We start from the raw sequence: 16,977 nt of genomic DNA, 5'->3' as shown, positions 1-16,977 counted from the left end.
TGTAAATGGTCATGAAAATAAAGAAAACACATTGAATGAGAAGGTGTGTCCAAACTTTTGGCCTGTACTGTCATACAGACAGACAGACAGACAGACAGACAGACAGACACCCACCACAAGGTGTCTGAAGGTGCAGCACAAATCCTGGCCAGGTCAGGCACCAGAATAGCACACAAACCCACAAACAATCTGCGCACGGTCCTCTTCAATGCTAAAAATAAGAAATTGACAGCAGAAACACGAAATGCAGTTTATAGCATTCCATGCAGTTCTTACTCAGCGGTATACATAGGACCAACATCAAAAAGAATCGCAACACGTATACAGGAACATCGCAATTCAGAAGAAAGGACTCATGATCATTGATCTACATACACACTAAATCAACAGGACATACATTTAACTGGGACAATGTACAAGTAAAAATTTAAAGCCAGTACTAAAAGTGCCAGAGAGCTGGCTGAATCTTGGCTATCAAATGAGAACGCCATCAACAGACACTTGGACATAAATCCAGTATATGAAAACTTAAGAAAAACATGTTCGTAAAAAGCAAAAAACTTTACACCCAATAAACCCCCGCTCCCCTTCCTGATCACACTGACTTAGCCACCCGACACAATTTTTGCTATATATTGCCTTTGATTCTTGGGAGTCTAAGCATTATCCTCTGATGAAGACCCCTGGCAGGAGTATATATACACTAGACATTAAGCCTGTTACAATAATAGGCGCTAGAACAGTAGTGCATAAAACATTAGTAGGAAAAGTCTATATTAAATGGCAAGGGACCTTGACGTCATTCTGTTTCTTGTCTTAATTTTTTTTTGTCAAAAATATTTTTGCAAGAAGCCTAAAGTAAAATAATAATAAAAATAAAATAGAAATGTAAATAAAATAGAAATTAATATTACCTTAGTGTAAAACTTTGTAACAATCTGTAATACACAATATCTGAAGAAGATATTTAGGAAAAATTTTCTATTTCTTTACCTCATGAAATTTTTCTATAAAATCTCATTATAGATGACATTTCTTATAAATATTCTGACAGAGTTTGGCAACAGCTTGCCTTGATCAGGACCATCTACAACCTTGACAACAACAGCGGGAAAACTTCTAACTCTAACTGACCATGGCTGAATACTGGTTCTGGCAAGTAAATGCCAACTTTTTGTAAGGTTTGCTGTTCTGAGTCTCTCTCTTTTAGGGTTTTTCTGATGCTCATTTTCTTTTTCTTCAAAATCGATCCATTTGCTCATATTTTTCTTTGTCTTTCAGCGTTTCGTTTGTCGATGTTTACTTGTTGAGCTGACCATTCTTCCAGATGTTGTTGCTTATATAGGATTTGATTGTGTGTCTTTTGTCCTGCTTGACATGTCTTTTTTTGGGTGGCATGTTAGTAGATATGTCCGTAATATTGTTTTTTGTTTTATTACTTTATTTTACTCTGTAGCACTTTGAGATCGTTCATATAAAGTGCAGTATAAAAAAAAATATTATGATTATTATTAATATTTTCTCTTACAGTAATACTGGCTTGTATGTGGCTGTAATATACGTCAGGATATTGCGTGCCTTTAAATTTTCTCTCACAGTAATACTGGCTTGTATTTCCGTAAAATGCCTGTAATTTTCTCTGACAGTAATACTGGCTTTGATGTCTGCAATATGACTTTAATTTTCTGTCACAACAGTGGGCACTCAGCAGAGTGTCCCCAACAACTGATGTAATGTGTGGCATGCAGTTGATAATCGTGACTGTGTCGTCTCCCCAGCAAGTACTGTGCAGTTCCCCAGCAAGTATTTTAATCTGTGCTGGCGTGTAGCTGATTATTGTATGTGTGGCGTCTCCCCAGCAACGAATTTTATGTGCGCGGCCGCGACTACCTAATCAGCACTCTCCCCAGCAATGATGTCTTTTATTTGCTTATCATGCGCTGCCACGGCTAGGCCATTCACTGTGTGCCCAGCTCCCAGTGTGTGTGCTTTATTTGCTTATCATGTACTGTGTCCACTGTCCCGTGCGCATGGGCGGGGCACAGTGCGATGTGCTTCGCGGCCAGCGCATGTGCACTTCACCAAAAGACACATACGGATGACACCTGGACACACACAGGGCTTTTATTAAAGAAATATACATATACATACACACACACCAGAAACTTACCATTCAGCCATCGCTGTCGAACATTGCTGTGAATCATTCCAGAATCACTAGGATCACCCAGATATGCAAGCCAAAAATGAGGAATGCAACTCATATCCATTGAAACATAATTTCCTACAATATACAAAAACTGGCTTGAAATGAGGAATTGCAAAACTTGAAGTAGTTGAATTGACTTTATACACATTAAATGCATTACAAAAGAAAGAAAAAAAAAATGGATCTCTGGATTGGTATCACATACTGTAGCTATGAATAATGCAACAGGAGGAAATACTGTACATCTAGCTGCTGGCCAGATTTTAAAATTTTAGTAGAAGTCTGATGGCTCTCTATAAGGCCAACAGTGTATACTAAATGTAATGTAGAGAGTGCAGTTCATTCAGTCCACTTGTATTCCTCCATTATAAAGCCAAGTTTAAAAAGGTAAGTTATAATATACTATTTTAAACATGGCATATGCTAAGTTATATAATGAAAACTAATATTTAGCAAATAAATGTTAATCAAGATCATATAGGTGAAACATTAAAAGACATGGCTTTTAACAGAGGAGAGTTTGGCCACCAGATGAAGTCAACATTATTTTAAATTGTATATTTTCATACTTTCATTCATCACATCATGTGCTAATATTCTTGTGGCATTACGGTATGGTTATCACTGAAAAAAAATGGGAAATCACCAACAAACAAAACTAGAAGAAATAACAAAAAAAAATGCTCAAGAAAGTGCAAAATGAGATTGAATACAGTGACACCTCAGAAAAAAGTGTAAGTACTTTTTTGCCTGAAGTTGTCAGAGTAGGTCTTGCAGTTGACACATTGGGACATTTCCAATGTTATGGTACCTCTCATCAATAATCCTGACCAATTCAATCTTTCCATAAACGTAGACCCAAAAGGACAACATATTCACTAGAGTGTGCTACAAGTATTTTATGAGCAAATCAAGAAGAATAACCTGGATAGAGCAGCAGTCAATTTTTTTTTTTTAAAACAACCCATAATGTCGTCATATGGCAAAGAAAGGTCCATAAATATTTGGACAGAGACAACTTTTTTCTAATTTTGGTTCTGTACATTACCACAATGAATTTTAAATGTGTTAAAAAATACTTTAGTTCTCACATTTTTATGCAATCTTTTTGTTCAACCCACTGAATTAAAGCTGAAAGTCTGCACTTCAACTGCATCCGAGTTGCTTCATTTAAAATTCATTGTAGTAATGTACAGAACCAAAATTAGGAAAAAAAAAAGTTGTCTGTCCAAATATTTATGGACCTAACTATCCAAAATAATCAATAAAAATACTTGAATCAGCAACAAACGGAGGTGGCATAAGCAGTTTTCACATCTGTCAGTCTAAAAGCAAACAGGCAATAAAGGACTGAAATTTAAAACTTATTACCATATCCTTGCTTATCCATTAGGTCCTTACTGAAGTCCATGTAAATGAGTCCCTCATATACCTAAAATTAATTAAAAAACGCACAGACCATTAAAACTGGAGCACTCTGCACCACGCTTTTAAACAGTCAGGACATGTTGGCTAAATTTTCTTCCTTGTTCCAAGCCACGTTTTTAAAAGCTTGAGGAAGTATGTGGGAAAACACTAGATTAGAATAAAGTATACTGTACAATTTCTGGGATTCTTGTGAAATGTTAAACACCCAATCTGAAACAATAAATATTCCACTTGGTCGATAGGACAATGCAATAATCTTACACTAGCAAAGAAAATTAATTTTTGAAGCTACAGCAGTTCTCAGCAGTGTTAGAATAGATTCAAAAAGATTTGATAAATTCCACTAACAGCACACCTAATTGAAGATGATGTGGTAGTGATTAGCCAAAATACATGTGTTGGTTGTGCAAGTTAATAAACAAACAAGCGTACTGGATAATGACCATAAATACTGGAGTGTCTTGTTGAGAGGTTTAGAAACAGCCAAGCTGACACACTCTGACAGATATAAAAAATATGGGTTTGTATCAAAAAGACTATAACCAGCAAGTAACAGCACAGCAACTTAAAATTTTCGAGATGCGATATCCATGATGTTATGAAGAAATCTAAAGAACCTGGGAAGTTGAAAACGGGAAAAATTAGTGGAAAACCCAAAAATCCATTTGATTAACAGTACATTACAGTCACTTTAAGTGACAAAGTAAATCGGTAAAGTGAAGAGCTTCTCCAGCATCTAACACCAACGTACTGTATATGCTTCAAATGGGAAGTCAGAAAAGATATGGTTAGGTAGATTGGGTTGTAGCCAAGGAACCATTTTTGTGAAAAGACAACAAGCAGAAAAAAATGCAGTACATGAAAACTGAAAAACCTTGGAGCAACAGCTATTGGCCGAAAGTTTTATGGAGGATTTAGTCAAAATGTCTAGTTTTTGGCTATCAAAGATACTAGTATGTCAGAAGAAGAGTTGACAATAAACTGATGCCTGCCTTCAGATTTCTGTAAAGCAGTGTTGGCTCTGTCATGGTCTGGCAGTGAATTTCAGTCAAAAAAGTTGGGAATCTTTTCAAAATTGAAAAAATGAGGAGTTCTGAGAAATAAAAATCAGATTTTGGTTCTTCATTCTGTACCAACATGAAAACAATGTTTTGGCAAACACTTTCATCTTTCAGGAAAATAAGGACCCCAAAAAACTGCAACACATTCAAGACATACTTTGAGAAGTCTGCAGATGGAACACAAAATTAACAGTATTAGCTTAGCTACCTCAGACAACAACATAACTGAAGCTATGTGATATAACTTGCACAGGAAAAAGAACAAAACATAGTCAAAGGCAAAAAGAGTACATCAATAGATACTAATGCTCCAGCATCATTGAACTGTAAAGTAGATATGATGCTCCAGGTTCCAGCAGCCTTGGCGTCCTTCTGTTTCCCATGAGACTGGAAGTCCAAACAGAGATGAGCAAACAAGTAGCCTTGGTGCACAAGGGCAGAGTGTGTTTATTAAAAGCAACATTACTCTTCAAAAATGCACTGCAGTTTCAATTCTTCAGTAAATAAATCTTTCAAAGACTGTACATGATGAAGTTAAAACCCAAATAGAAGCAAAAAATAATCCAATAAAACCAACAATAAAATCAGAGTCAGAATCAGCCTTTATCTTATTTTACATTGTTTCCCACTATCTTCCTCCCATGTCTGCCAGGTATGCTTACAAGTGTCGACACTCCAGCACATGTGGTCCACATAAGACTCCCATCCCAGCTATCCTCCATCCCATCTCCCACAACCTGCTGCCTTTGTTGGCTGCCGCTGCTTCCCAGGAGCATTTGATCATTCCTGCTTCCACATTTAACAGGAGTAATCTGGTCTGACCCCAACAGTGCCTCTCACTATGATCCTACAAGGAGAGTCTCTGACCACTTTGCCATCCTCAATTCACATTGGCTCCCACTTACTTCCTTTCTCTTCTCAATCTTTCTCCTATTCAGACCACTTTTGTCCTTGTAGGTGCAGGGGATGAGTTACTAGATATCAGGCCCAGTCCTTTGAGTTCTATAATTACAAAAATGTACATGACCCCATGTCTCACCTACTGTAAGAACATGTTGCCACTATTTGAGAATCAACATGTTAAGGTGAGCAAGGTAGCAGAAGGTACAGCGTTTAGTTGAATTGATTTTGCATGATCAATTACAAGATCATGGCCCGAGCATGTTGGATACCTAGCATGTTTATTTCTAAAGGAAGAGTCATCTGTTGTGCCAAGGAGAATATCAAGTTAATGTATTTGGACTGGTAAAATTTAAAGTGTTTCACAGCCAGGGTGAATCTTGAGTACACCATTGTGACACAAAGCCCAAAAAAATAATCAAAACAATGATACAAATTCAAGCTCCAAGCCAGTGACAGCAAGAACACGAGGACAATTATTTTTGATATTAAGGACATAATACATATTGATTGCCTCAAATGAGCCACACACCTAATCAATATTAAGCACATTGGGTTTGGCATTTGGGTCAGTAAATCAGAGGAAAGTAGTGATCGATAGATAGAGATATAGATCTATACAGTGGTGTGAAAAACTATTTGCCCCCTTCCCGATTTCTTATTCTTTTGCATGTTTGTCACACAAAATGTTTCTGATCATCAAACACATTTAACCATTAGCCAAATATAACACAAGTAAACACAAAATGCAGTTTTTAAATGATGGTTTTTATTATTTAGGGAGAAAAAAAAATCCAAACCTACATGGCCCTGTGTGAAAAAGTAATTGCCCCTTGTTAAAAATAACCTAACTGTGGTGTATCACACGAGTTCAATTTCGTAGCCACCCCCAGGCCTGATTACTGCCACACCTGTTTCAATCAAGAAATCACTTAAATAGGAGCTGCCTGACACAGAGAAGTAGACCAAAAGCACCTCAAAAGCTAGACATCATGCCAAGATCCAAAGAAATTCAGGAACAAATGAGAACAGAAGTAATTAAGATCTATCAGTCTGGTAAAGGTTATAAAGCCATTTCTAAAGCTTTGGGACTCCAGCGAACCACAGTGAGAGCCATTATCCACAAATGGCAAAAACATGGAACAGTGGTGAACCTTCCCAGGAGTGGCCGGCCGACCAAAATTACCCCAAGAGCTCAGAGACGACTCATCCGAGAGGTCACAAAAGACCCCAGGACAACGTCTAAAGAACTGCAGGCCTCACTTGCCTCAATTAAGGTCAGTGTTCACGACTCCACCATAAGAGACTGGGCAAAAACAGCCTGCATGGCAGATTTCCAAGACGCAAACCACTGTTAAGCAAAAAGAACATTAGGGCTCGTCTCAATTTTGCTAAGAAACATCTCAATGATTGCCAAGACTTTTGGGAAAATACCTTGTGGGCTGATGAGACAAAAGTTGAACTTTTTGGAAGGCAAATGTCCCGTTACATTTGGCGTAAAAGGAACACAGCATTCCAGAAATAGAACATCATACCAACAGTAAAATATGGTGGTGGTAGTGTGATGGTCTGGGGTTGTTTTGCTGCTTCAGGACCTGGAAGGCTTGCTGTGATAGATGGAACCATGAATTCTACTGTCTACCAAAAAATCCTGAAGGAGAATGTCCGGCCATCTGTTCGTCAACTCAAGCTGAAGCGATCTTGGGTGCTGCAACAGGACAATGACCCAAAACACACCAGCAAATCCACCTCTGAATGGCTGAAGAAAAACAAAATGAAGACTTTGGAGTGGCCTAGTCAAAGTCCTGACCCGAATCCAATTGAGATGCTATGGCATGACCTTAAAAAGGCGGTTCATGCTAGAAAACCCTCAAATAAAGCTGAATTACAACAATTCTGCAAAGACAAGTGGGCCAAAATTCCTCCAGAGCGCTGTAAAAGACTCATTGCAAGTTATCGCAAACTCTTGTAGGTTTCGATTTTTTTTTCTCCCTAAATAATAAAAAACATCATTTAAAAGCAGCATTTTGTGTTTACTTGTTACATTTGACTAATGGTTAAATGATCAGAAAAATTGTGTGACAAACATGCAAAAGAATTATAAATCAAGAAAGGGGCAAATAATATTTTTATATATTAGAAAAAATAAAAAAAAGCATACCATCCCCCTTCCGCTTCATGACAATGTCCATTCTCACACTACTCTTGTGGCAAAGACTGATCTATAAAAATAAATCGGAACAGATACAACACCCATCATATTTTTCAGACCTGGCTCTGTCTCAATACCACCTGTTCCATCAGAAGAGTTTCCTTCACTATACCTATGATAACACAGCACTCATGAAGATTATGTTATTTAGGTTAACCAGTTTCTTCACAGGTCAGCCTCAAAACTTTCTGATCACACCTCATATCTACAGCTGCCAGCAGTTAATGGTTAGTCAGCATAAACAATATTAAAAATATTGCAAAGCTCAGTTTCTTATGTTCCACAACTGAGGGTGATAGAAAATTCTGCCAAAATCAGTTTTCTATGACAGACTAGCAAGCAAAAGTTCCTTACATGACAGAAAGGAAGAAAAGCATTAACAAATAGTGAAGTCAAAACCTGCACAACTCGGTCCTGGAGTCCTGCGGTGATGAACAGTTCATCGCTCTCCACATCAAGGACAAAGTTTGCTTGCCTTGGCTTTGGCAAATCCTGCAGGTGACAGCAACATTTCAGTTACGTATAGCAGTTATTCATACCAGTGTTCACCAGCTTATTCAATATGGTGCATGCAATTATTTGGCAGGATCAAAGATAGAGCAGTGAAAATAGCCAATGGGTGACACACTAATCCATCAAAAGCTAATTATTACCAGTAACACCAAGTTGTAAACTTTATAGAGAAGTGCTATATAAACTGAAATGCTGTGAATAAAATAAGATCGACCCCTAAACTGAAAAACAAAATCTGCAAAGCAATTTTAGACTTACTAAAACCCAAATGTTCCCTTGATGCTTTACTTTGAAATTATGCTTGAATTCATCTCATTGGTAAACCCCTTGGGAAGGCAAGCAATCAAATATAAGATGAGATTGAAATCACACAGGAAAAAATAGTGTGGCAGAAAAGTAATGAGACTGGCAACACTGCAAGCGATCTGGCAATGCTGCGCTGTTGTCCTTGATAGAGCACGTGTATCAGTATCCTCCCATAGCTCAGTGCGAGTTTCAACTCCTTCTGTTAACTACGCGATTTTTGTGACTATTAGGGAAGTTGTGTTTTTGGTTGTGCGTCACGCAAAATGGAACAGTGGAATTTGGAGCAACGTTGTGCCATTAAACGGCACGTGTGACGTTTGAAAAGTTAAAACAGGCCTATGGGGAACATTCTTTATCCCAAGCTCAAGTTTTTCGCTGGCACAAATTATTTTTGGAAGGCAGAAAACACGAAGATGAGCACTGTTCAGGGAGGACTTCAACTTCGAAAACCAATGAAAACATCGAACGTGTGAACACTCTTGTGAGATCAGACCGTCGTTTAACATTAAGAATGTTGAGTGAACAATTAAATTTGAACAGATTTACCATTCATCAAATTTTGACTTAACATTTGCACATGCGAAAGGTCTGTGCCAAAATGGTGCCGAAAAACTGCCCTCTCCATAACAATGTTTGACCTCAAAAGGCATTCCTGTGGTTCCCCAGCCCCCTTATTCACCTGACCTCAGTCCGTGTGACTTTTTCCTTTTCCTAAACTGAAAAATGTCCTCAAAGGACGTCATTTCGGGACTTTAGAAAACATCCAAAAGAGTGAAACGGACATGCTGAAGACCATACCGGTTGAAGACTTCCAGTGCTGCTACCAACAGTGGGAACAACGTCTCCATCGGTGTGTAGCTGCCCAAGGGAACTACTTTGAAGGGGATAGCAATGATGTTTGAAAAAAATAAAAAAAACTTTGGTAAATAAAAAATATCAGTCTCATTACTTTTCTGCCACACCTCGGTATAGCAATGACAGACAAAAAAGAAAAAAAAAAAAAAGAAAGCACTGGAGGAGAGTTCAAACTCTTAGCTGCCCCTTGATTTCACTACACATGCACACACACGCACAGTATATACCAAAAAAAAAAAAAAAGTCTACTTGCAATGTAAAAGCTATTACATTTTCAGTTCCAAGCCATCTTCCACATACTTCACAATCATAAAGCTATATACAGTAAATCGAGTATAGGAATGGAATTGTGGCACACAAGATAGAACTAATAACTCAATGCTACAGGAGACCGAATTTGGATTGTTTTTCCCCCCCATGTCTTTGAAAATTTTTCATTGGATATTCTGGCTTTCATTCCACATTCTAAAGCAAATGTTTTAGGTTACCTAGCATCTATAGATGGGCCCGCTACAAGAGTGTGCATAGTTCTGTGCACAAAAGTGCCCTAAAACAGAATAGAGCCATGTCCAGAGTTCGTTTCTCTTTTTGTGTTTGATGCTGTTGAGAAAAAGCTGTAGTCCCCATGACTGAAATCAGACAGAGCAGGTAACAAAATGGATCAATGGACATATATATATTCAATTGAGTCATAATTATGGTACACAAGTTTAAATGTGTATCAAAGAAGGGTCTGATAATATCTTTCTTTGAAAATAGGGGTAATGGGAGAAGGAAGGAAGACAGACAGAAATAAATGCTACAAGGTATCGCCTTACTCTGCTGCTTTTTCAGTATAGACTATATTTATTTTTGAAAACACTCAAATAGACTATTCAACAAAATTAAAACAAGCAACTCCAATATGCTTGTTGATCTCATGCTCCCTTTTTCCATCACTTGTGAACAACATTCCAAGATACTGGATCTCCATCACTAAGGGCAGTTTCTCCCACCCCCCACTTAGAGAGAGCAATCTCTCTATTTCAAGACAGAACCACGACTTTAGACTTTGAGGTTCTGATCCTTATCCCGGCCACTTCACACTTAGAAGAGAATCATTTGAGTGTGTGCCAAAGGTCACAGTTACATGAGGCAAACAGGACAATGTCATCTGCACAAAATAACATTACTACCCCTAGCCTCCCTAACTGGACAACTTCATATTCTCTGTTGTGCCTTGTTATTCCGTGAAAACCACAAACCGGAGAGGTGACAAGATACAACCTTCATGGAGTCTAACCCCAAAAGTGAACGAATTTAACTTAATGGCAGCTCTGACTGCATTGATTTAGTGACATGTAGTCAACAAACAGCAACACAACAACACATTTTTTCTAAAGTTTAAATATTCATCATCTTCAAACTTAAGTGACCACAAATTGAAGCGGATTACATTTTTCTAGGAATGAAAAAAAAAAACTGAACGACTGACGACTAAATACTGTAGAAACTAACATAGTTGGAATACAAATGTTATAATATGATGCAAGTTTTAATACTCATTTATCAATACTTAGTTAGGTGAACCTAACATTTTACTATTAAGACTGAATATCATTAAGTTATACAAGACTAACCTGATCAGTGAGGTTGTAAAAATCCATGAGGCACTTCAATGTGGCAGTCACAATTGCACTAGAAAAATATGTACAAATATGTTACTAACAAAAAAATCACTGGGCCATGCCATTAACCTTGGAAAGCAGCAGAATGGGATTAATGGAAAGGCAATGGTGGATAAAGTTCACTTCCATTTATTACAAATCTGATAAACAGCAATAGCTCCAGCTGCTATCATCACTATGCTTTCATTTTGGAATCTTGAAGTAAAACATTTATTCTTAGAAAAGAAAAAAGAAAAAAAAATACTCAACTTTTAGCAAACAAAGATTAAAATGAACACAGTCAAAAGGGAAGACTGACAGAGAAAAATGAGGAAACCTTCCTTTCTAACAATTGCATACTATAATTAAGCAGGACCACAAAAATAGCCTATATACTATGGCAACAAGTTGCTTATAAAACTAGAATTCATGGATTAAATTCCTGCTGTTCAATTACTGTGCATCTCCAATGATGCCAACTTTGTCACAATACAATATCATTCATTTAAAAATTACCATACTGTACATATATGCAAGTGCAATAATTGTAGTAATAAAATGCTTTGCTGTGGCAATATGTATAAAAGGTAATATATAAAACTTGATTTTATCCTTTAAATCACCCCTTTCTTTAGTATGCTATGTGTCATTTCAAAAAGTGTTATAATAGTTAAGTCTCCTAAACAGATAGGCTTTCTTCAATAAACACTTCTAGAGAACAGCATTTATGGTAAGAAATCAGTATATAAGTGTATACAAACCTGCTACCAGCCAGGCCCTGAAAAGAGAGGAAACAACAATAATTAAATTTTGTTGAATGTGACTAAAAGGACCTAACCGGGACTACAAATTTTTAGACAGGTGCAATAACTAAGTTTAGGAACAGTAGAAAAGTAATTTGGCAAATCTCAGTTTTCTTTGAAACCCCAATTCACCCACCAGATGTTTCCACAGACTCGGCATCTCTGAATTAGATTTTGGTGCCTTTTTATTTGGTGTTAAACACTGCATTGGAAATGCAGATGAAAAAGTAGTAAATTGACAAGAATTGGGTGAGAAAGCCAACAAAGGTGTTTGAAGCACAAGGTGTAAGCTTACACTGCAGCTTCATCAATAAGCCATAAATCACACACAAAGCACTGTTTCTAGTGGTTTTTCACATTAAATGCATCTTTGAAACCTGAAAAATGGTGCACCTGATTTTGCAGATTCTGAACTGAAGCTGTGACTGGAGAATTGAAAGTTGTGCAGCCCTTACCACCTGACGTGGAATGTTGGTGTCATACTGGAGGGTGAAGTTTTGTTTGGTCAAAGCAATTCTGAAACACAATGAAAATGGAAAAAATTGAAATTAAAAAGATGAAAATATCTGTTCATCTCAACAGCAATGGGGAATTTACTATAACGAGATGCAGTTCATGGAAAATAAAAATTTGGGATAGTGATAAACAGGGGTAATTTACAGTACTGAAATGACTCAATGAAAAAAATCCACTTGCAAATATAGAGTAGTTGGTAAAATGTTTAAAACAATCCCAACAAAACTGGAATCTTTGTTTATTGGTAACATTTCTCACCTAAATTTCCTTAAAGCTGCTTATTAATCCATAAGGAACCTCTTGATTTGTTCTGTAGCTAATCCTCAAAAGATTTTTAAACCATATAAGGTTTATGTCAGGACTAGCAGTTAGTTTCCTAAACTGCCTGTTCCAACAGGCTCCACTGCCACTTGGAAGATCATTTGCCCCTTTTGGAATTTCTTGGTATATTCCTAGTAAAACCTTCAAGAAACTAAATTCCCATGAACAACCACATCTTTCGGACTTCCCTTTATGGTAGGCACCAGATAATTCTTTGTGATCCCTAGAACCAGGCCAAAGGATTTTTAGCTTAGAAACATTCCCGTCAAGCAAGGACTAGCAAAGCCTTCTTTCCTTTACTGATACATATCACATTTGTCTATATCCCAAAGCAACATTCTCAAAAAAAAGTTTTTCAAACACTACTCTTCGTCATTTTATGAAGACTAGACATTTTTTATTCCTGGACAGAATTGTATGCTCAAGGGTACAACCACACTTTGATACATAATGCTTGACAAAAGAAAAAAAAAAAAAAAGACACCATGACACTGATGACCCACAACAGGAGAGCTATCAAATGTGAAAAACACCATATAATGCAGGTTAGACATATCAGGGCTTGAATTTAAGAGCAGGATTTGGATATCACACTATTATTTAAAATCCTGTCTAATAGTGCCCAAATCTCAATGCTCATTAACAGAACAAATAAAAAAAAACAAAAAAACACAACTTTCATTATTGCACTATTATACCATTATGAGTAGTACTTCATAAATAAACATACAGGATTGGTTTATATTGTGAAAGAGAGTTATGCGAACAATCAGCTGTGCGTAAACGTTTTAACTTGTGTCATGAATTTGAAGGATAATGAATATACTCCCTTTTAAATATAACAGCATACATAGCATTGATGAAAGAACAGGTTTCTGATTTGTGCTTTGTATAAAATGGACTAGGCTATAATTACCTGTCCACTAATCCGACCATTGTCTAACCAGCAATGGCTAGTCTACATTGGTGATGAAATGAGCTTCTTCATATGGTCATCCCAAAATAAAATTTATTTGCTTCTAAAAAATTGATGTTGGCACCAGACATTAGTGTGGGTCAACTCCTAATGCTCCGAGTCATGAGGAAGACCACTCTAATGTACTGTGTGTAATGTGTTTTAACATAAGCAAACAACTTCTGAAATGTGTAATTAGCAGAGCTGCTGAAACAGCATTTCATTACTGAAAATGAATCAGCAAACACTAAATTTGTGTTAACTACTTTTTTTTTTTTTAAACTTAAAGGAATATTCACTATTACAATTAAAATGTGGTGAACTTCGTGAAAACACATAACACACTTTTAAGTGGTATGGGAGCAAAATAGGATACCATCTCCAGTTAAAAATAATTATTGCAGTTTAGGTGTAACAGAACAATTAACTATCTGGATTGTTAGATAGAGAGATGGATAAAACCTTATTTGATCCCAGGGGAAATTTAGCCTTTTTTACAGAAGCTCTTTAAATAAATACATATATAAATAGATAAGTAAGAAAGTAAGTAATAAATAAATAAATAAATAAATAAAAACACACACACACTGGAATGAGTATTTTTTTTTTTTTGAGGTTGGGAGCATGTTCTGATCGAGCACTGCCACACCCACCATAGCGGGTGACACTTCAGCACCACACTGGAGCACTGCAAGGTTTTGGGGGTTTTTTTGGTGGCTGGAGAGCCAATCCTGCCACCAACCCCCAGGTTTTCCCAGTAAGTTGGAGGCCCTGCTTGTAGGGCTGGTGGCAGATTTAACATCTATTAAGCAAGAAAATTCAAAATAAAGAAAAAAAAAAAAAGTTCTAACTTGGCTTTCACAGTCACAGTGAGGCATTAATTATACAGACAAACTGCTGTTGGTATAAAGGACCTCCAATTACATTTCTTGACACACTTCTACTGAAAAATGTGTAGGCTAAAAGTACTCAGTGTTAATGTGTCAGAGAGAGGATGTGTATTATTCATAATGGCACTCAGTTTTGTTTTAATTCTCTCCTTCACTACTACCTGCAGGGGTCCATAGTGCATCCTATAACTCGACTTGCCCTTTTAATTAGCTTGTTGATTTGGTGGACCTCTTTTGAAGTGATGTTACCAGCCCAGCACACCACAGCATAGAAAAATAAAACTGGCTATCACAGAGTTATAGAAGATGTGAAATATGTCACTTCCCATATTAAAATTAAAAGAATGCATTTTCCTAAGGAAAAAGAGCCTGCTCTGCCCTTTCTTACATAGGTTGGACTGGCCTCAGAACACAGAGCAAATGGTGCAGCTAAAGTCAATAACCAGTTCCTTGGTTTTGCTGAGGTTAAAATGCAGACACTTCTAGTAAACACTTCTCCACCTTACTCCTATACTCTCTCATCCCCTTTATCAATACTCCCCATAATGGCAGAATCATCTGAGAATTTCTGCAAGCAACATGACCCGATGTTATATTTATAGTCTGATGTTACAGAGTAAAGAGAAAAGGAGACAGGACTGTTCTTTGATGTGGTCAAATGTTGTGGACATCTGCATCAGAAAAACAGTCCACGAGTCTCCGACAGATAGACCATTATACAGGACACCACTGGCTCAACCATCTACATATCTCTGAGCTTACTGGTGGCTGGATGGTACTGAAGATAGTGGAGAAATCACAAAACAAATTTTCACATTGCCGTAAGCCTTGCCCAGGTGTGAGGTGCCCGTCTTCTTTGGAAGAGGAACAATGCAGGATGTTTTCCACAGCAGTGGCACTTTCTGAAGCCTTAGGGGCTGACTGAACAGGTGATAGAGGCCACCACAAAGTTGGTCAACACAGGCCTTAAGAACTAATTCCACAGTTTACCTGTGTGTAGCTTACTTGGTCTTCAGCTATGGACAGTCTACACCGATGGTCACAGGTGGACTTGACACTGGCCAATCCATTTGACATGGTAGGAGTTGATGTAGTAAGGATGGTGTAGGGAGATTGGTCATTTGAAAAAGGTGGCAGAGAGAGGGGAAATCCTTCTAGCAACTAAGACCTGGATTGCTTAAGTATATTAATTATACACAGTTCATTCCAGACATCCTTCATTTTATTCTGAGTCAATTTATTTTCGATTTTAGCTTTGTAAACTTCCTTTCCTCCACTCAGCCTTTTCTTTAGCACATGCTGTGCATTCTTCAGAGCCTCTTGTCACTGGATTTGAATGCACTCTTACTTCATGGGCATAAGACAACTAAATCTAATCAGATAAGCTAGTGGCATATTACACATATTTTACTTGAAGGGGATGTCAAACTTGACGACTACAATTGCTGATCTCACTGAGTGAGGCTGATGGATTAAAAGACTAGACATCATAGGGCATGACACATTACATGTAACAACTTTCAAGCATAGTTTCAAATTTCCAAAGTATTGTGAGCTTGCCTGACAATTTGTGACATAATACAAATGCTTTACAAGTATGTCAAGTTCTGAACCAATCCAAGCCCTTATCTTTTTACCCCCCATTCTGTTGCGATATGTAAAACACGAGACCATAGACAAACAAGTCTCTGTTCTGTTTGTTTTGTCTAAACTTCCTTCGGTCCTTACTCCTCAAAGCTATACTTTAGATACTGTACTTTAGGTGGAGTGCTCATTGGTTCTCAACTCTCTCACTGAGGCCACCCCTGCAACTTAAGACAAAAATCAAACCTGCTATAGTTTGTCAGGGCAAGTTACAGACCGATTTGACCGAGTTGCTGAAAGTCTCAGGAGTGCACTGTGACTATCTCTAAATCAGTAAAGTTACTATACTATAAATTAAGTTGGCGACTGAAGAAAAGAAAAATCACATGTAAAATTGTGTAATAAGACAGGTCCTTAATGTAATGCCCTGAAAACAAGACAATGAAGATTGTTTTTCTGGAGCTCTGAATAAGTGAATTAAACTTTACTTTAGAAGTTTGATTTTATATTAGCAGTCTTGGACTAATGCAAACAAAGAATGGGGAGATTTGGAAAATTAAAGCATCAGAGGTTTGTAATAATTTGAAAACTGAATTTGACTTGTTTTTAAAATATTACTCCTCTGTAGGTGCAAAATTTTGCCAAATCCATATGCGGACAGATGATCCGCTGTGGCAACCCCTAACAGGAGCAGCCGAAAGAAGAAGAAGAAGTGGTGTGATAATGTAGCTAATGTCTCCTCCATACACTAATGCAAACAGAAATCTCACAACAAAAA

At 37.3% G+C, this 16,977-nt stretch overlaps 1 protein-coding gene across 2 annotated transcripts in view; it reads right to left on the bottom strand.

Annotated features, from left to right (window-relative positions):
* Positions 1 to 16,977, bottom strand: part of LOC120535828 (glucuronokinase with putative uridyl pyrophosphorylase) — a 51,141-nt gene that overhangs the window by 11,462 nt on the left and 22,702 nt on the right. For both annotated transcript variants that reach the window (XM_039763932.1, XM_039763933.1), the window contains 6 exons: positions 12,389 to 12,449; positions 11,892 to 11,908; positions 11,104 to 11,161; positions 8,210 to 8,302; positions 3,581 to 3,641; positions 2,171 to 2,284 (listed from right to left, as the gene is read on the bottom strand). In XM_039763932.1, the coding sequence (XP_039619866.1) occupies positions 2,171 to 2,284; positions 3,581 to 3,641; positions 8,210 to 8,302; positions 11,104 to 11,161; positions 11,892 to 11,908; positions 12,389 to 12,449 (404 nt within the window). The remainder of the gene's footprint in view (positions 1 to 2,170; positions 2,285 to 3,580; positions 3,642 to 8,209; positions 8,303 to 11,103; positions 11,162 to 11,891; positions 11,909 to 12,388; positions 12,450 to 16,977) is intronic.

Source organism: Polypterus senegalus, chromosome 9 (genome assembly GCF_016835505.1).
Source record: "Polypterus senegalus isolate Bchr_013 chromosome 9, ASM1683550v1, whole genome shotgun sequence".
NCBI classification, from domain to species: domain Eukaryota; kingdom Metazoa; phylum Chordata; class Cladistia; order Polypteriformes; family Polypteridae; genus Polypterus; species Polypterus senegalus.
The sequence above is the reverse complement of the archived record's forward strand: the minus strand, read 5'-3'. Positions and strand labels throughout refer to the sequence as shown.